Source organism: Malurus melanocephalus, unplaced genomic scaffold, assembly GCF_030028575.1.
Source record: "Malurus melanocephalus ecotype Western Australia unplaced genomic scaffold, MMel_1.1 scaffold_66, whole genome shotgun sequence".
Classification (NCBI taxonomy): Eukaryota; Metazoa; Chordata; class Aves; order Passeriformes; family Maluridae; genus Malurus; species Malurus melanocephalus.
In genome coordinates, this window is record NW_026623298.1 from 1,757,503 (window position 1) to 1,778,065 (window position 20,563).

At 35.9% G+C, this 20,563-nt stretch overlaps 1 protein-coding gene across 1 annotated transcript in view; it reads left to right on the plus strand.

Moving 5' to 3' along the window:
- UCHL3 (ubiquitin C-terminal hydrolase L3) overlaps positions 1-20,563 on the plus strand; it is a 43,154-nt gene that overhangs the window by 18,990 nt on the left and 3,601 nt on the right. The window contains exon 7 of the mRNA XM_057366487.1: positions 20,129-20,204. Coding sequence (XP_057222470.1) covers positions 20,129-20,204 — 76 coding nt within the window. The remainder of the gene's footprint in view (positions 1-20,128; positions 20,205-20,563) is intronic.

Below are 20,563 nucleotides of genomic sequence, written 5' to 3' on the forward strand. Positions count from 1 at the left end.
CAGATTTATAGATTAGGAAAACATTTAGGCCTACTTTTTCGTAGGATGATTAAGTTGGCTTGTGTGCTTCATAAGAAAAGCCTGTTCTGTGGGTAGTTCTGTCCCTTAGATAGGTATTGCATGCTACTGTCCACTCACATTTTCAGAAAGCCTTGCTTAAGCTTAACTGTGTTAGAATAATTTCCAAAAGTAGGATGCATAGCAGTCAATTCTGCTGTTTTGGTTAGGAAGCTTTCAAGATTCTGATGTTTCCTTCTACCATGCAAAACACACCATCACGCGATTGAGATAAATTTAAATTTTCTGGAACCTTGAGCTGCAAAAGGTTTAAAAATAGAGCAGAGTACAGACAGGTTCTCTTCTGATAGTACTGTTTGGTGAATTTTGGTTTTTCTTTTCCTGGCTTCTGATGTTTCAGATATTTAAGGATTCCACTATTAATACTTCTAAGAAAAGCTTTTATTTGTAGATTGCTCCTGATATTCTTCCTAAGTCTTCACAGACTTTTTTTATAATCTTAGTGACTACTTAGTTTTTTCAATATGATAAATGCATTTTCTGCTTTTTTTTTTCTATTTCATGTGTGTGAGTATTTCAAACCTCAAAATAAAACAAGTCTAGCTAGAAATAAAATCTAGAAGTAATACCATAAAGCAGTGTAATATTTCTAGTGTCTATATTCTAGTATCTGTATTCYGTCATCTTGTCTAGTGGGTAGGATTTGTTTCTGTTTTAGTATAATCTGTAATCAGATTTTATTTCTCCTAAATTCCATAAGTTTTGGAGAAGAGTTCTTCTTTGGGGGAGAAAAAGTCCGTATTTGGCAAGATATTACTTGCCAAATTGACTTCTAGATTTCAGATCTGCTGAAAGAGTTACAGTGATCAGTTTGCTTCTGGGATGTATCATTACTGTGGGATCYATTWAGATGAAAATTAAGATGAATTTCTMAGCAGATGGATTGAAGCTGAAAGCTATAGAATGTTCTCCCTTGTTGGGTACTTTAACAGGCTTCCCAAGTTTGATAGCTGTGATTAAATTGTTTAGTTAAAAAAAAGAAAAGGCTGTGTTTTCAGACATTTTGTCTAACTTTTGGTGTTGCATTTTAAACATTTACAGGCCATCTACAGACTGGATCAAACTGAGTACTTTGTGGAGATTTTTTGTGTATTAAATTTGGTTATGTTTTAATGAAGTTTACTGAATTTTTATTAAATTATTTTTCTTATAAGTAAGATATTTTCTTTCAAGGTGATTAAACTTTTAAGAACTGTTAAGCAGTTTTCATTTTGATAATTCATTTCAAGTTTGCAAATTAAAAGGATTGTAAATTTGCACTTAATCCTTCAAGCCAGGTTTTTTACCAGGTTCTGTTAATACTCCTGAATTCTCACTTTATTGCTACAGTAGAGCAAATCAATAGCTAAAGCAGTCTTAAGGGAATTTTTATGGATACTTCTGTGTAAAAAATTTAGGTCTGTTTAAAATTACTTGGGCAGCAAGCAGTAATATCTGGGAATGGTTCCACAGAAGAAGTGTCATGTTGGCCTCAAGGGCGGTTGATTCTGGTTGTGTATTCAAATACCGTAGTGAGGGCAATTAATGTAAGATTCCTGTAACAGTCTTTCTGTTGAAGTTTATGATGCTGAAGTTTACACTTTTCTCAGGTGACAGGTATTTCATATCCAAAGCTGCCAAAAAAAGAATCTAGTTCTTTACCTTAAAGCAGTGTACTGTGTTCTGTGTTATAGCTCCTGAACTGCAGATGTTGTTGGGACTAGAATAGGTGCCAGAGATTCAAGATCCTCTTTATTCTTCCACAAGTTTTCTGCTGAGCATACACTTCTATTTATAATATCTAGGATGTCTTAAGATGTGGAGAATAGAATCTGTTTCTTTGCAGAACTGTACACACTTTTAAGCCAATCCTTACTTCATTGCTTTGTGCTGAGCAGCGTTTGAGTTTTCCCTTTTTTTCACAATTGTGTTTTTTTTCCTTCTTGTTCTTCTGATACCTCCTTCAGCAGTTCATAAGCTTTGAACCCTGTACTGCCTCACATCTTAAGATTTCTGATACCCACTTATGAAGAGCCAAAACCACCCTCTCTCTTMAAAAAACCACAACCCTTCAAAAATATTAAAATAACAGTTTGTGGATCTACATTAGCTGTCTAATCAACAGTGAATAATAATGACTTAAGTTATGGCAACATCTGAGAGAGGAAAAGTAGCAATTTATAGCAGTGATCAGGGTTAGATTCATATCTAACTTTCTTTTGTATTGCTATCTTGAATTCTTTTCTTTCAAAATAATTATAACTATTTGCAAGTAACAGATGASAAAATTTAAATGGAACATTTTTTGGAAACAGGAAAACATGTTATTAAATGAGAGACACTTCCAGATCTAGAGTCTTTTGCAGACTAAATAGCCCTTTTGAATTTGGAGTTGGAGCAGAATTTTATTTTGTATCCTGTCTCCTCATTTGCRTTAATAATATAAAGTTACTCTATAGTTGCTTGGGAGAGTAGGAAAGGAGGAAAATGCAAAAGCATGCTTTGTATGGAAGTAAGCCATTAGAAATCGTTTGGCTCAGTTAAATGATTATATGTTACGATAGCTTGAAGGAAGTTTTTTCCTGGTATAAATTATTATCTGTATTGATTCTTGAAATAAATAACCTTTTTAATATGTGAATATAATAATATGAGTAGAAGATACATTTGTTCTGCTCTCATATTACTGACGTCTATATCCACTAGTTTTGCAACTGTGCTTCATTACAGCTTAATTCTATAGTAAGGAAAATGGCAAGCTATACCACAGAAAGTTATTTTTAAAATATTAATTGGCCTTTGGTCAAGGAATTACATCCAGAGAGTAATCCGTATTCAATTTCAGCATATTTCTAGGCTTTGACATGCTTAACTCGTGTTCAAGTGCTATTTTGGTAATAGTATCTGAGGTTTTAACCAGCTGTGTGTATCTGTGGCTGTTAAAATCATTCCAGATTGGCAGGTTTCCTACAGTATCTTCCATCAGCTTCCCAAACAACTTCCTGAAATAACTGATCCTGTAGCCTTGCAGAAGCTAATGCTGGCACAGAGAGTTTACAGGCACACWCCTGGGAAGAGGAGAAAGTTTAACAGACTAGACTTAGATCAGCTTTTCCATATCACTTTTTGATGTGACATACAAGTGATAGAGTGAACTTCTTATTATGTCATGTGGTACTTGTGGCATATGGAACCACTTTTATGATGGAAGTAAAAGTTATTTTGGACAGGGGAGTTTTAGCAAAGTTTATGCATTACTGCTTAGCAGAATGTGATTTGGGGTCTTTGGGAGGTTTACTTATTGAAGTGTTACTACTGCATGGCTCAAAATGATGTTTCAATCAAGCAAATAAACACAAGTGATATGGCCACTTGAAATAGCTGTGCTGGATATTGGTTAGAGAGTAGTAAGACCTGTGTTGGATGTTAGCTAGAAAGTAATAAGAGCTTTTGATTTTGTTCATGACCTAAATTCATAGGAGAAAATCAGGAACTCTCACATTCATGTATTTTCTTTCCTCTTCCTTAGAGGCTGATCAGAATGTCTGTCTAAACAAAGTTTTACCTACAGYGTTTAAGATAAGTTGTTAAGAAGAGGAAGATAAAACAGAACTGCAGTATAAAATATATCAACTCTTAASGGAAGGCACAGAAAATACTGCCTTTGTTCTATAACTCCTCCTGTTAGGATTATTTTAGTACACTTTGTTCATCTATTTACCAGCTGACAGCTTTGGCTACTGCAACTGTATGTCGAGTGAAATGAGGCTCAGAACTGGATGGACTAAGGTGCTGCGCCTGAGTTGCTACTTCAAATGAAACAACATTCTTTCGCCTCATTAGATCTTTATAAAAAATATTAATTAAAAAAAAAAAACAGCCTTTAAAATCAAAACTGGTATTTATACTGAGAGAATCAGAAATCACAAATAAAAACACATCTCAGATGCTCACAAAAAGCTGAAATACTGGCCCACATCAATGCATTTATTTAGATACATTTTCTGTTCATGTGTAGGATCAGGAATATTTCTAACATGGATTGAAGTTGGCAGCCACTAAAAACACTACCACAGCTTGATTTCTTGCTTAACTCAAAACACAACTGCAAACTGTAGTCTATAAACTTGTTTCGTGTGCCTGGAGAACTGTAATCTTGTTTGGAATGCATGAAGCTAGACTTTGATCACAGTAACAGTCGTTAACATTGGCAAGAACTAAGTAGAATCAATGCACTCTGTTCCCAACTGCTATAAAACTTGAACTTTTAAAGATCTCTGGTTCCCTGGGGCATTACAATTTATTGTTAGAGAAGAAACATAAAGAGCTTCCCTTTTGCTCCTGCCAAGAGCATATGGTAGGATTTTTTTCTTATATCACCCATATTCCTTGATGTTTTTTCTGAATAATCCATAGCCTTCTAAAGAAACATTTGCATCTTGAGAGAATATAAAATCAATTATGTAACTGTTTCATACATGATTTTTGTTTAGCTTAGCATTATAGAACAATCATGTAATCTCTTCTGTAAAGGTGCTTAAGTTGCCTAAAAATGTTAGCTATGACTTTTTCTCTTTTACAGTCTACACAGTAAAAGTGTAAAAATGAGCTTACTACAATCATGTGAAATGTTTTGGAAATTGTGCTGGGTTAGTCTGACTCATTGCATTGCCATGTTATCTAACGTGTCAGTGTTTGAGACATGTATTAATCTGATTTCTATAGTAAGCAAATTACTAATAAGGTATTAATACAATAGAATTGTTATTCTAGATCTTATGCTTAACCATAAAATCTATATGGAGGAATTCTGATTCCTAGGGTGAAACGTAACTATAGAGGATATTCGCACCCATAAAGCARCCCATGGCTTTAAACAAGTTTGTAAGAAATAAATAACAAAAGTGAAAGTAACAAAATATTTCTACAGTTTTGCATCCAACATCTCTACCAATCAACTGCCATAAGTTTGTTTGGTTGTTGTTTTTTTTTTGTTGTTGTTGTTTTTTTTTGTTGTTGTTTTTTTGTTTTTTTGCATCTCTCCAATCCATAATGCTTCTTGAGCTGTTCATGCACTATATGTGTAAGAGACAGCAAGCAGCAGGGTATAGCCATGTGTGACAGGTGATTGTTGAGTTCRTGCTCAGCCTTATGCCCTTAGGCAGAAGAGAAAATTATTTGGCTCTCTCGTTCTTTTTCTTTTTTTTTTTCTTTATCAAACCACTAATTTGGAAGGAAAAATTATAAGAATTTACAATTCTTAAGACTTGCAACATTTTATCAACATGGCTGAAGCTAGACAGTGGGCTAAAACTGATGGTATATTAACTGACTTTGCTCAAGGAAGCACTGTAAAAATACAGTATTTTATGTGCAACAATGCTGCTCAATTTATTTCAGAAAAAAAAAAGTGACAGAAAAACTATCTGAAAAAACATCTGGTTAATTTAGCTTTTGCAGAGCTCCCTAATCTTTGAATTTTTTTTTTTTTGTGATTCCACTTATTTTTGATCACAGAAGTCGCCATTGTGATAATCTAGCTTGACTTTTGCCTAACAGACCATAGGACTTAAATTTAAGTCTTCAGGGAGAGATAAATTATGACTTTGGGGGTGCTCTGATCTCACTGTTTTTCTCATCTTTACCCATATGTCTAGCAAAGTAATAATATGTCTAGCAAAGTAATACTCTTGGGATATTGTCCATTCTTAATCATGGATTAAATTTACATGGAGAATACTGTACATATTTTCTTTTTACCTGCTGCAGAAGGATTGCGTAAACTCACCGGTGCAGATGTTGATCAGCTATCAGATGTAGCCCAGTTTGGTCTGTAATCTCAGWCTCAATACATATTGATGTTGATAATTATAGTGTTGACAAAACAAGTAGGTCTGTGAGAACTGAAATTCATTAATCTTAACTTCCATAGAATTTGCATGTTGATCAGGCTTTTGTTATATGTAAAGAATTTCTTGTTATGAACAAGGGTTTTTGTTCAGTAGAAATACACTCAATGTCTCTAGTTCATATGAATTCTAGGTTGTGTTGTTGGAGATGAGCTGATGAAGCATCTTCTGCCTCTGTGGGATTCTTCCTTTGTCAGACTCCTTTGTCTGGCTGCTTATCTTCTTATAATAGCATGAAGTAACTTAATGCCTCTCAAGATTTCACCACCACAATGAAAATCGGCTTGAAATGCTGTTGAGAGATTTAAAACCCTTGTGAAGGAACTAGGAGGAAGAGGATATTTTCAGATGGTGTGACACATAGATTTAACTTACATGTAAAAACCACTAATGATAATGACTTCTAAGGAAGGAAAACGGTTAGTTTCAACTGTAATATAGACTCTTTAAAATACTGTGTTTATTTCCATAATATTATTTAAGAAAAACCAAKCTTTAAAAGGTGGTGGGGAAAAGTGATTGGTACACCCTCTCTGAGAATAATCTTAAAGCTGTAATATCCTCTATATTGCCCATTTGGCTGGAAAGGTTTTACATTTTATTTTTGCTTCAACCTTCTCCCATCTCTGATCCAGTGATTATTCCAGAAGTATGAGAGCTGTATAATGAACAATGTGTTGGGAGTWGTCCCTGCACACTTGTGGAACAATGCAAGTGAGCAGATACAGCGCATGCRCCAGGGCCTCTGATCCCAGGGTTGTGCCTGTGAAACAATGACCAGGACTGAAAGTATGCTATCTCCTTCTGTTTCCCAAGTTTCCAGAGATGCTGGTATGCAGTTAAAGCTCATTTTGTCTCTGTCCYAATGCAGCTGCCATTTCTTTCTACACAATGACACAACCTCGAAATGCAGAAAAGAAGAAAAGCCCCTGTCCCAGCACAGGTTGTGAGCTGATAGGCAGGGAAGCTCCCTAAGAGGAAGGTAGCATGAGCTTGAACTTTCCAGTGCAAGGATGCCCTGAACCTGAGTTTCCAGACTGATGAATTTTTGTAGCCACTAGCAAGTTAATCAGTAATATATATTTATTCTTAGAAATGATCATACCATACCAGATGCTGCTTGGTTCTGTCAGGTCTTCAGTGTATTACACTGAAGTGGAGTGAAGTACTTTGCTGGACTGGGTTCCCCAAACAAGATGAGCAAACAGATCCCTGTTTCTAGAATCTGGCAGGTTTGGGTGAGCCAAGCCATGAACTCCTYGGCACTATCAAACTTAAAAACTTTTAGGTATGTGCAAAAGCACAGCTCTTGGTGCCTGGCAAACTTTATATGTGATTCCTTTTAGATCTTGGGTTTTAGTAACAGCTGTATATGTAGGAGTCAATTTTGGATTGGGGCAGAACCTTTTTTTTTACCCTCTCCATGAAGCTTTAAGCTTCTTTATAATGTATTTTTTTTGCATGTCAGACAATAAACTTGATGTGCTTACTGCTTTATATGACAATAACATTTAATTCTAATTCTAATTCTGACTTTTGTTTTACCACTTCAGATACTTGACCTGTTACGATTTTCAGCACAGGAATTGCTCTTGTGATCTTTTCTTCTTGAGAAGTTACACTATTTCTCTCTTTTCTGCAGTTTCTAGCTGTTAATAACTTTTGTTTGAATAGAGTGTCTCAAGTTAGGATTTGTCTTCCATATTTTAAATTAAATGTGAAATGTATGACTGTATTCTTTATTTGAAAATATGTATTTAACGCTAACTTCATAGCAATATTGACATGTAATTCTAATTTATTTTTTTAATATTCATTTCAGCAAGCTTCAGTTACACAGTTTAATTTGTTCTTATTATTAAATGCATAGAATTTTCTGTCGATTACAGTCTTGTTAATTAGCCGTAATCCAGTATTAAGTTTGCTTTTCAAGAATTCCTGTATACTGTCTGCTGAAATTCCACTTTTACAGAAGCAAAACTATATTTTCAATGGAAAGGAAGTTTCTCATTCTCTTAGTTGATCTCGCTAGATCAGGAAGTAAAGGATAAAAAAGATTCAATTAATGAATTTAAAATCAGGACAAATACTGAGTAGAAATATTAAAATAGTTGGCCTAAACTGCATTCTATGGAATAAATTCAGTTTTGAAAAGCAGAAGTATTTTTTGGTCTCATTACATTCCGGCAAGGGATATTTTTAATATATTCGCATGATTTTAGCAATACTGGCCAGAAAACAAGTAAATGCAATAAAGAAGAATGGTACAAGTATAGAATTATGGTAAAAATGGTAGCAAAACTAAAAAAGGCTATCAAAAAAAAAAAAACCTTTCAATGTTGTGGTCATCCCTGTACAGTGAAACAATTCTTAAATTTGGTATTGTTCAAAATCTTTTAAATGGTTTCATAGCAATTACACAAGAGTCCTAAAAAACAGGATTTTTTTCAGAGCCACAGTGTATAGCTTAACAGCTTTCAGTCAATGGAATGCATCAGAGTAAATTCATACAATCAGCAAGGTTTTTGGTTTCATTTTTTCAACTGTTTCTCAGTAAACAGGTACCATAATGCAGATCTTTGGAAGATTTATCAATCCTGTCTGTTATGATGGCAGCAGCTTACAAAATTCTGAAACATACTGTAGTGTCACCTGCCTTTTATCATGAACCGTCTAGTCAGCGAAGCTCTTAAATTTCTGCCCTACAGCAGGTTCCTCCCTCCACAGGGAGGTCTGTGGTCTATGAGCAATTCTAGAGGCAGTCTTTTATCAGTCATCTTTTGGAATTTTCTTAAGCAAGATAAGAACATATAATTTTTAAAGCCATCTGATATTTTCTATATATGTAAAATGTCTCATTTTATATCAGTTCTTCAAGTGAATAATACGGAAAAACCCCAGTCAGTAGTACACATAAACTGCAATAGCCATTAAACTCTTGTAAGCCTTTCTGTCTTGTAGAAGTATAAAGGTATTGTCATTGCTTCATTCCTTTTTATTGATGTAGTTCCATTTTTGGACTGGAGGTTTTCTGGTTTTGTCCTCTTTTATGAGGAGCTGCTGAAATGTAGGGATGGATCAGAATGCTTGAAATTAAAGAAAAAAAAAAAACTGACAAAAATGTGGAAAACTGTGTTCTCTGGGCTTGGTCACATTCCATGTTTGTCTTTGAGCTCTGCAGTTACTACTGTACTTGATGCTTGCCCTTTGTGCAGAATTTCTAACCCTGTCTTTGTTCTTTAAAGTCAGCAATATGGGAGCAGAAAGAACCAATTATTTGTCCCACTCCGATAGGAAAAAGAAAAAAAAAAAGAGAACTAAGATTAGTTGCTTCAAAAATAATAAATAATACAAAGAAAGTAAATAGTTTTGACTGGCACTTATACATTGACTAATAAGATTGAAAATAATTCTTTTCAGGGAAGCTATCTAATTCTCGTTTTTCACAGCTCCTACTGGACTCATTCCCTGGTCTCTGCAGGGCTTGGTTGTCAGACCTGTACTGTTAAACAGTCTGTCAGTGATGTGGAAGACAGTAACGGGGTCACCTGATTGCAGCCTTCCAGGTACCTGAAGGAAGTTTCCAAGAGAGCTGGAGAGAAACTGTATGCAAGGGCATGTAGTCCAGGACGAAAGGGAATGGTTTCAGATGGAATGAAAGTAGGTTTAGATTAAATATTAGGAAGAAATTCTCTACTGTGAGGGTGAAGAGGCAATGGTAAAGATTGCCCATAGAAGTTGTGGATGACTCATCCCTGGAGATGTTCAAGGCCAAACTGGATGKGACTTTGAGCAGCCTGGTATAATGGAAGGTGTCCTTGCCCATGGTGGGAGTTGTAACTAGATAATCTGTAAGGGGCCCAAACCATTCCATGATTCTATTATTAAAATACCCAAATAGCCCAAAACCTACAGGCAATGGAAAAAAGATCAAGAGATAGTAAAGCACAAGACATCAACACAGGACAATCTGGATTGCCCTTTGGATTAGCTTCAAACAAAGGAGTATTTTTCTGAGGCCAAATAAAAGCTGTGTAGTTAGCACAAAAGATTAGCTTTATTTCTTGACAGAAAGTGTGGGGTTCTCTGAAAGGCTGAAGATGACACTGGGAATTTTTATATATTCGAAGAGGGGAAAATAATAGTGGATAATATACTGAAGATGAGCTCCTGGTTTAGCATTGTCGCCAGCTGAATAATGTAATCCATTGTTCCTGTTATGTGATCATTGAACAGGATTAAAAAGGTTGCATTTTAATTTATTATTTCAGTAAACTGTATGAATATGTTACTTATTGTCTCTGTAGCTATAGACAGGATAGGTTGAATTTTTAATTTGTTCTGGTTTTTTTCAGTAGTAAAAAAATTGTTAAACCTGAATGTTTGTTTTTGTTTTATGAGTGTGCTCTGATCCAAACAAAACTTGAACTTGTTTGGTCCTGTGGCCTGTGYGGGACAGAAGATCAAAACTAAATCATCACAATGGTCCTTTCTGGTCTTAATATATTTACTATAACTTTGTCAGTTGGAGCTGAGAGTCATTTTTAATACTTCTGTGGTCTTTCTTCTAATAGTAACAATTTGAATGGTTTAACATAGTCCTACTGCTTCCACGGATACTAAAGGGATCCTGAGTGTTAATGGCAGTACTGCCACTGGCCTGCTATTTTAGAAGAATAGGTGAAAAACTTAGGAAGTTGCATACCTCACCACGGTAAGCTTCCCTTTTCCTTTGCTTTCCTTTTRTGTTAGACATGGAACAGTAAAGAAACTCTGGGTTCTGTTACCATAGTTACTTGATTAATTTTGAATCCCAGAGTAACACAATCTAGCTTTCCCAAATTGCCAAAGAACTGTTACTCACAGCTTTTGTAGCTGTAGACAAAACTGATTCATTCTCTGTTCTCTATTCCTTCCATTAAATGATGCTTGAATCCCCTCCCTCCTCACTTTCCAACACTCTGTCTCTTGAATGAGTCAGTTAATTTGTGTTCATATTGTGAAGTTCCCTGGGTGTGAATAACCTCTAGCTTATAAACTTCAAATCTGGACAATGTCTTTGCTTATTCGCAGTGTTCTTTTGTCTTCTTCAAATCCAACACATTCTTGTTTCTTATTTGTGTGATTTGAGTAGTTAAAAGACATGTACTTAATAGTGGACACTTTTGCAGTTGCCTTTTTAGGGATGCTATTTCAAGTTAAAGTGGGCTAAGTATGTTCTTTTTTAATGTTTATGTAGTCGTCATCGTCCTCGCTGTCTTCACCACCATGTTCATCGCAGCCTCAGGTTAGCCAGAGCAGAACGAAGGCTTCTCCATTGTGTCACTCTGCATCCCTCTCCTGGGCCAAACGTAATCATGTAGGTCCTGCAAAGGCTCCCAGTCCGTCAATCCGTCTGCGTCGGTGGCGGCCCTTGATACGCCTTCCATCTGTCGGGCTTCATTCTGTTGTAAGTGTAGTCCATCTTCAGTCTTTTCTTACTCTGACACCACTGGCCTTCTGCCATGTAACTTCAGTCTTCAAGGCATCATGTTTTGTTGGGGTCTTTTCTCAACCATTCTTAGGATTTCTATCTTCCTGGTTTATTTTTTCYCTTTCTACCATGCCAGACAGCAAAAGTACATCATTCCATGCTTTGCTGTCCAGGTRTTTTTGATTCCATACCTATGCCAAATCATTTTCAAAGCATAGAAAAAGTTTGCTTTTCATGGCCCTTTTTTTTGCCATAGACTCCACATCCAGCCTCTTCTTTTCACCTCATCTTCATGATCTTTCATTTGGATCTGCTAAACCAAGGGGCTTCTCATTTTTTGCCTGCAGTATTATTTCTTCAATGTTTGAGACCTGATGTAAGTTCTCATATCCTAAATCTAGTCTCCTTTTCCTTAATTAACTCTTGGTTAAGAGTATTTCAGTAAAGATGAATTGTTTCCTGTAATCCCAAGGAGCTGGCTACTTTCTCACTTGACATCTTGTTTCTTTATGTAGTTTGTAGGCAAACATTCTAGTTGAAAGTGAAGATGTTCCAATAAGAAAAGCTTATCATCAAATACTTAAACTTTTTTCTTTTTTCACTCAAAGACCACTAACGTATCTTGAAAATCTGGGAAAACAGTTACATGTATAAAATAGCAACAGTCTGATAGGCACCAGCAGAAACACTGAACTGATATTTCATCCTGCCTTTAAGGAGTGATCACACTTTCAATGCATACATGAATAAAAAAATAAATCTTGATATGTAGAAGTGAATGGTCTTAAATGCAGAATTGGAACATTGATTTTGCTTTTATCTTTTTTTTTACTGATCATATTTCACCTATGTTCTTGGAAATTCTTCTTTGAGATATGTGGGKTTTTTTACAGAGGTTAAATAACTACTCTGACTGTGGTCCAAATAATTTTCCTTTTTGTTCAGATGTGTCTTTCCACATGTGGAAATCCTTAATGTTTTACTGCTATTAAAAATAGTGTCAAATGCTTCCACTTCTTTATATTTTTATCCTGATAAATATCTCAAGATGAGACCTTTTCCCAGACTCCTTTCTCTTCATGTGAATAGTAATTTCTTTTATTAAGTATCTAGCTCTCGTGTAATATTCAGAACTATGAATGGAACATTCTTGATCTTATCATTTGGAGCTAGTTAAATATTTTGGGATTTGAGGAAACATGGAGTTAAGTTCTGACTTAATTTCTTCCCAACTTATGCTTCTTACCCCTCATTTGTTCCACTGACATTGACAAATATCTGACATTTTACCTGGGGATTTTATTGTTTAGCAAACCTTGGAAAATTCTGTGTCATATATCTGTAATTTGAAACTGGGATCTTGTCTGAATTTGACTTATATATGCTTGTTGTTAAAGACTTATTGAAGGAGACTTGAGCTTGAGTGTGCCTGACTAGAACAAAAGCATTCATTGAGATGAGTTTACTTGAACAGTAAATAAATGATGACTTTCCCAAGGATAGACATTAGAGCATAACCTGTTGTCATAAGAGCAGAAAACCAAGTTGAGAGTTTTATTAACTTCAGAAAATGTCTGAAAACAAGTCCTCATCCACTAGCAGTGAGCATGTTCTTTAAAAATGTTTAGATAATTAAGTTTTCAACACAACTGTATTCGGCAAAACAGAAGCTTGCCACTTAAAAAGTTTTAAAATATTATGCCTTAACTCCTCTAATGTTCTGCCTTCATCTTCATATTAAAATTGCAAGGCCACAAAGATATATCAGTGAAGGCTATGTAGTCTGATATGTATTGGTAACTAAATGTTGTTCTCATCTTTACAGCTTTGTATAACATGCCTTAYAGGAAAATTAAGAACACGTGACCTATTTGTAAATTAGTTTAATATGCAAGAAACCAGACAGCATTTTTGGCATTAAAGCTATCTCAGTTGGCTTGGTAAAATTTGAATGACAAGTTGACAGGACATTAAATACTACCAAGTAGTATTAGCATAGCTCTGATCATTCTGCGAGGTGTACAAATAGGCTGAACTGCTCACTGTTGCATGCAGCCAGGGTATGAGAAATGTATGAGCATTTTAGTATTGTTTTTATTAAGAAATCTATGCTTCTGAATTTAAGCAGGGGCAACATCTTGTATATTGTGTTTACAATAGAGTTGAACTTTCTTGTAGTTCTAAGTATACTTCTACTCCATTCACAGAAAAAAATTTAGAGCAAAAGTTTTGATGCTGAGAGATTTTATCTGAGCTCCTTAAATAAAAGCACTTTTCCCAGTTGAAAACTTTAAGTGGTGGTTGACCTTGGCTGGACACCAAGTGCCCACCAAGCTGCTCTGTCACTCACCTCCTTTGCAGGCCAGGGCAGGGAGAAAATAAGAGAAAAAATTCATGTGTCAAGATGTTCAGTAAAGCAGAAGCTTCACATGAAAGCAGGGGAAAGCAAAAGATTTTTTCTGTACTTCCCGTCAGCAGGGGATGTCCAGATGCTTCTTGGGAAGCAAGTCTTCAGTATGTGTAGTGGTTGGCCAGAAAGACAAATGTCACAGAACTACCCCCTTTTTCCCTTTCTCTCCTCCATTCTTTTAGCATTTATTGCTGAGTAGATCTCACATGGTACAGAATATCCCTTTGGTCAATTTGAATTGGCTGTCCTGGCTGTGTCCACTCTTGAGATCTTGCCCACCCCCATCTTACAGCTGGGGAGGGGATGGAGAGAGGGCACTGATGCAGTGCCAGCGCTGCTCAGCAGCRGCCAAAGCACTGGGGTGTTATCAGCACCTTTCCAGCTGCCAATGCAAAGCACAGCAYTGTGAGGGCTGCYKTGGGGAAATGAACTCTGCCTCAGCCAGACTCAATACATCTTCTTAGAGTAGGTCTCTAGATGAATTCACAACATATAACAGTRGGCAAAAAAACTGAAAATACTGTCCTGAAATGTTCTGTATACGAATCTGATAAATTGCATTAGATGCGGCAAATTTTTAAGCTAGCAGCATGCTTCTTTAATAATGCTGACTTTTTCTCAGTCCTTCTCATTTTCTCTTCCAGCTCCTCTGTTCTTGTAGTGTCTCTGCTTGCCTTAGGTTTTGCTGCCTATTATGCTTGAAACTAATCTCCTAATTTCTATTAATCTTTTCTACAAATTTCTCRAATTTGAAAACATGCTCTTTGCTTTCCCCCATTGCCTTTCTAGATCAAAGCACCTGTTCTTTAAAGAAATAAAACAGAAAATACCTATTTAGAGCAGCATACTGCTGAATAATTCCTCTTACTTATGCATTTAAAAGATTTATATAAACACTGCTTCCAGATAGTCTCTATCAAGGGTCAGAGTATCTCTGACTTCCACCTTCTTTCTTGACGTTCTCCCATTCACAATCAGATGCTATTGTCCTGCAGCTTGAAATTGTACCTCACCCGACCCTTATGTATTCTAGCTATTGTTGGGCATTATTCTGGGCAAGGGATACCTTGAGTTTAATTAAGGTGTGTGTGTTCAATTGTGAAACTCCAAAGCATTTTGAGTRCTGTCAACTCACTGCAGCATATTGAGTATGTGTAAAGATGTCACTGTTTTGTGAGAATGAGCCAGAAATAAGCTTGCAAAAAGCTTGTGATCATCATTCCAGTGTTCTTTGTTTTAGTTGTGGTTCTTAAGCCAAGACCCAAATGCCTTTCACAGTCTTACATAGTATGTTTTCCAAGCACATCCCATGCTGCAAGATGGAAGTTATGGATGTCTGATCCACTCAACAGCAATTGCATCACTTTTTCCCTTTACTTCAGAATTTATTGAATCTAAACCATACCTAGTGTTTTGTTGTGTAAATTTTTAATGTTTTTTTTCTTCTTGTAACTCCTTTTGAGTGAATCTGTATAGTTAAACATTTACAGTTTTTTCTTCTCTTAAAACAGAAGTTACTTTTGTTATTATCTTTCAACTGGATGTAACTGAAATTTTTTATTCTTGAAGGTTCTGCAAAATTATGTCTTCCCTATCAGTCTTCAGTRTTCTTCCTCCATAACCTGACAGACTTCTGATGCCCGTTTCTTGACTTAGCACCAAGTGGTGTTTTTTTGCTTTCTCAGTCAGTACCTGTGTTGCAAAGCATTTTACTAAGCTGGTTTGTGAGGCTTCTTGCTTTGCTTCTTCCTTTCAAAAGGGAATAATAAAATTGCAAGATACATTTGGAAGAAGTTACCTGAAAACTCTCATGTAACATTGAATCTGCTTTTATAATGTGATCTTTCATAAATAAGTTTTAAGCAGGATGTGATGAGGCTTATTCAGTGGATCCATGCGAGCAAGACTGGGTTTTTTTTGCCCAGTTGTAARTTTGTCCCAGAAATGCTGTTTTAGGGGAAAGAAAACAGTTGCACATTGAATTTGATCAACAGTTTTGTTTTGACTTAGCAACATGTGAAGATCAAAGAATTTCAAATGCATGAAAATTGAATACCAACTTTCAGGGGGTGATGGGTGGAGATAATGGTCTAAGTGCATTGCGAGATAAACTGTGCAGGTGATGAAATACACTTTATTAGAAATTATGCTAATATGACTGGGTAAACATTGATATGGGGTGTACCATGGAGTTTCTGAAGGTTAGTGCAACAACTAGARAGAAGACTGGTTTAGTTCCTGAGGAGAGGGCAGCATGCAGTGGTGGAAGATAAAAGAGAAGGGATTTCTCAGTGCAAGAAGGACTAGGAAGGGTTATAATTTATATTGTAAAATCTTTGGGAAGTGCCATTTTAATTACTGATTTGAAATCTGCTAGTGAATGAATAGAGGAAGAAATGTAGAGGTTCTGTTTCAATAGAATGAACTAATGGGTATTGACCCAAGACAAATCAATTAAAATTGATTTCTCACAAGGGTCAGCACTTYTATTATTATTAAGCATAGTTTATTATTCAATTTGAATGTCCAGGTTAGCACAGAAGGCAATTAAATCCTCAGAAAAAATTGGAGTCTGATATTTAAGTGTTTTTAATGTGGTATCCAAAATTAGAGGGCATGACAACCTTGGCTGTCTCTTTTGTGTGTAAGATTGGGTATTCATGAAGATATTCAGTATTATTATCATTGAGTGTTACCTCAGTTCCTTGGAAAAAAGTTACATTTGAGATGATGTTCTCAGAACCATTACTTTGAGTGCTGAACTTTTTGTATTTTTCTTCTGTAAATCAGTTTCAAGTCTGCTGGTTTTTATTTTTCAGCACATTTTTTCTTTTGAAGATATRAATTGGAAAAATTACTTCCACTGACCCAAACTAACAAAATTTACTTCTTATCTTAAGATTGCAACCATAACATAAGCTTCTGTAAGCTACCCAAGTTGCTGATATTTGTCCTCTTTCTGTCTTTCCTGGATGGAGAGAAGTATCAATTTTCTTCATTTAGCATGACAGCTCTTCAGAAGACTTGAAAAATGAGTTAGTTCCAAATCCTCATTAGACAATCACTTTATTTAAGACTCCTGTGTCTTTCTCTTTCCTTGTGGTTTATGCATATACGTGGTCCTTTTGACTGGGCTTTTAAGTGAAAAAATYTAGAGGAGCAAGGCATCTCAACACTTGATTGATGTATGTGTTACTGTGGTCTTTGACAAGAAGAGTAAGCAAGAGAAAATGCTCTGTAACTGTTCTAAGCAATACTACCTCATGATGAACGTGCAGGCAGACTTCTTTAAACCTGTGCTCCTTATTCTTTTAAGCACTGACATAGACACTTTATTAGAAACTTGTAAACTTGGCCAAAGGTGTACCTTTTCAAGGAGGCCACAAAAGACATCTCCCTGGAGCTGACATTCTCTCTTTTTTTCCATTCCTTTAAAATTTAAAATCTTCTAGTTCTGGTGTTAGAATTTCTAGAGCTTCCCAGTGAAGTGGAAATTGGCCTGACTAGGCTTTTCATGTGGTGTCTGTGAGTGTGCTTGCACTCATGTGGATGTGTTGGGGTTTTTCCCCTATGGAGATGGAGGGATTTTGAATCATATTCATTACATTGRGAAAGGTTTAATCCACTTACTTGTTTGCCTAAGTTATAAGCAATAGATTTTTATAATACAAAGTTTTAGGTTATAGTGACTATTCAGACCCAATTGTTTCTCTGTGCTTATGATTATGCAAATATTTTTCTGTCAAAAATTATTGGTATCCTAATTTTTCAATAAATGTGACAGATCTAGATTAGATGAAAAGAAATCTCAATGGAAAGAGACTGCCTACATTAGAGCAYATGGTAGAAAACTTAATAACAGCCTGGCACTTGCATTCTCTATGAGGCTGGGGAATTAAAAATGTAAAAACACAACATTTCTCACGGGTTATGGCAATAGCACAATGAAAGCATGTTRTTTAGATTAGTCATGTACAAAAACTCAGCAGGATTCTATAGGAGTCTGTCTCTAAGTAAACTTTATGAAAAGTCAGTCATGCTTTTTTTGATGGCTTCCTTATCCATCTTCTTTCTATATATAGACTCGGCATTCCAAGCATGCCAATTATGTCTCTCTAGAGGAAGGGTGTTTATTAGAATTTGACCTCAAAATGGTCAAAAGGGCAACTGCATCTCATTTTAAATGTGGTCAAAATCAAATYCTGAACATCTGAAAGTCCTCTGAAATAGTGTTGTACTGTTCTACTTCATGTCTTCTTTCTTGCGTCCAGGTAGAGTATGTTCAGATGTAAGCTTTACATTGTTAAGCTGCTCCYTTTCTAAAGTGGGACTAACTGGCAGTGGTCTTTCTCCTAACCCTGAAATTCCTTAAACCCAGATTTCTTAGTATGTTCAATTGGTAAGTGAACAGCTGTGAAGTCAGGTGTCTATGAAGAGAATTCGGTGACAATGTGGTATTTGACAAGATGCTCAGCCTTACCTGCCTGTACACGTTTGTAGCACTGTAGCTTAGATGTCTCTAAAAAGTTGAATGATCAATAGGAATAACAACAAGCTGCCATGGGATGTTATCTACTGTCTTGTGTGGTTTTATGGAAACCTGTGGTCCTTTGAAGTTTGCAGCTAGGGTAGTCAAGTTCTTGAGGATGTTTGGTTTTGCTAAGTCCTGGCTCTGTTTGGCCTACTGTGAAACAAAATTATCAAAGGCCACTTCACTTAGACTGCTTGAATTTCTGGTGGAAAGGTCCTCTGGTCCCTTTGATAGATGCTTCATCTTCAATGGCCAGAATGCCTTTTCTCCATTCTAGGCTGTCTGAAACAGTGATGAACAGGAATTTGTGCCTTTGACACTTTAACTGGTCATGGAGATAAATCTGAAATGAGAGTGAGGGGAAGTTGTGTGGCTTTTTGTCTTYTTYTTWTTTTTTTTYYYYTTTTTTGAGCTTGCTACATAGAATTTCTGTAAGCTATTGGCAGTTCCTCCACAGTGCTGCATTCTTTGGCCTTCCTGATGTTTTGAAGGGCTTGTGGTGACTTCTTGTCMTTCGCTCTGTTGTTCTGGTTGTTTGCTGAATTTCTTCAATTTAAATAATCTTTTAAAGTCTTTTCTCATGGCCATCATCAAAAAGGAAATTTTGAACCCAGTCTTGAAAAGATCCGGCTTTGAGGTTGTACAACACATTTTATACTCTAATCTGTTTCTGGCAAGTTTTCACACTTTCGGAATATTTTAGGAAATTCATGCAGGCTAGCAGTAATTAAAAGAATAAATGCTTTGAATACATTGAATGAATACAGCATGAATACATTTTCACACAAGTCAGATTCTTGRCAATGAAGAAAAACTGAAGTCCTTTTTCCCATTTGCTCAAAACAGTTGTAGATCAAAGTTCAGATACAGACTGGACAGACTGGTAAGGAATTAACACCATCAGTTGCTACTGAACACAACAGTGATGATAGAGCTTTTGGCTCAGAAGTGATGATAGACCTTTTGGCTCACAARTTCAAAAACCACTCCTTAGTGAGTGCTGGGAGCATGTGCTGGTGAAGCACCATGCTGTGCGTGCCCATGAACTTCTGCAAAATCTTTTGCTTTCTGTAGTTGCCAGTGCAGTACTGGGCTCGGTTGATCTTTATTAACTGTAACCATTTTTTATGTCATGTCACTTGGTGCTGTCACTGTACTTTAGTCCTTACTGGGTATGATGAKTATGATGCCACTTGGAAAATTCAGTCTGGTTATTTTCTTTCCTCCCCACCTATGATGTGTTCATTTTGATTGCCTGTGAAGAGGGAACTGGTTAACTCTGGTTGGCTTATGAGGAAACATTATTTTGACCAAGTGAACATTTTCAGTTGTAAAATATTACAGGTTCGGAGTTTAGCCCTGCATCACTTTGTTATAGGAGATAGGTTAATAAAGGATTTGTTATTTATATGAATATCTATTTTTGATGTTTATGTATTTGAGCTGATTTTATTTTTAATTCAGTAATGAAAAAGAAAGCTTTTCTGTACAACTATAATCAGAAACATTTCCAGATACTTTACTGCATGGGTTCTTACTGATACATGCATTGCAGAGAGCTTCTTTATATTCAAAAAAGTTCTTCACTTGACTTCTGCCTTTCTGTAGAGATCCAGAATAGGCTTCCCAATTGTAATTTCTTTTGTCCAAGTGTTTTACATATTATGATGATATGTTCTCATTAGTCATRTAACGATAAGAGTTTTAGTAAACACAATTTCTTTTTGTCTTGTTTTGTCTTCTTGCAGGCACCAAGTATAGATGAAAAAGTAGATCTCCACTTTATTGCATTAGTTAATGTAGGTGGTCATCTCTATGAATTGGGTAAGAATACCTTTTATCTGCTCTCTCCATTTGTTTGAAACAAATGAAAGAATGATGCTGTTACCTGCCGAAGTTTCAGAAAGATTTTTTGATGTTATGTAGGGTTTAGGTTCTTTTCAGCTGCATCTTAGGGAGCTGGGGATTTCTGTCAAACRAATGCAGCCTTCTTCCCATTTGCTTTTTTCTGCTTCCCTCAACTCCCTCCTGTTAAGATAAAATGGTACATAATACTAGACTGTCTCAAAACTTCTGTTGGCAGGAAGCAAGAAAAATGGATGAAACACTCAAAATTTCACAGGAAATTTCTTATATTTAGGTTCCTGAATTGCTTGTGGAAGTGTTAAATTAACTGTTGCCAC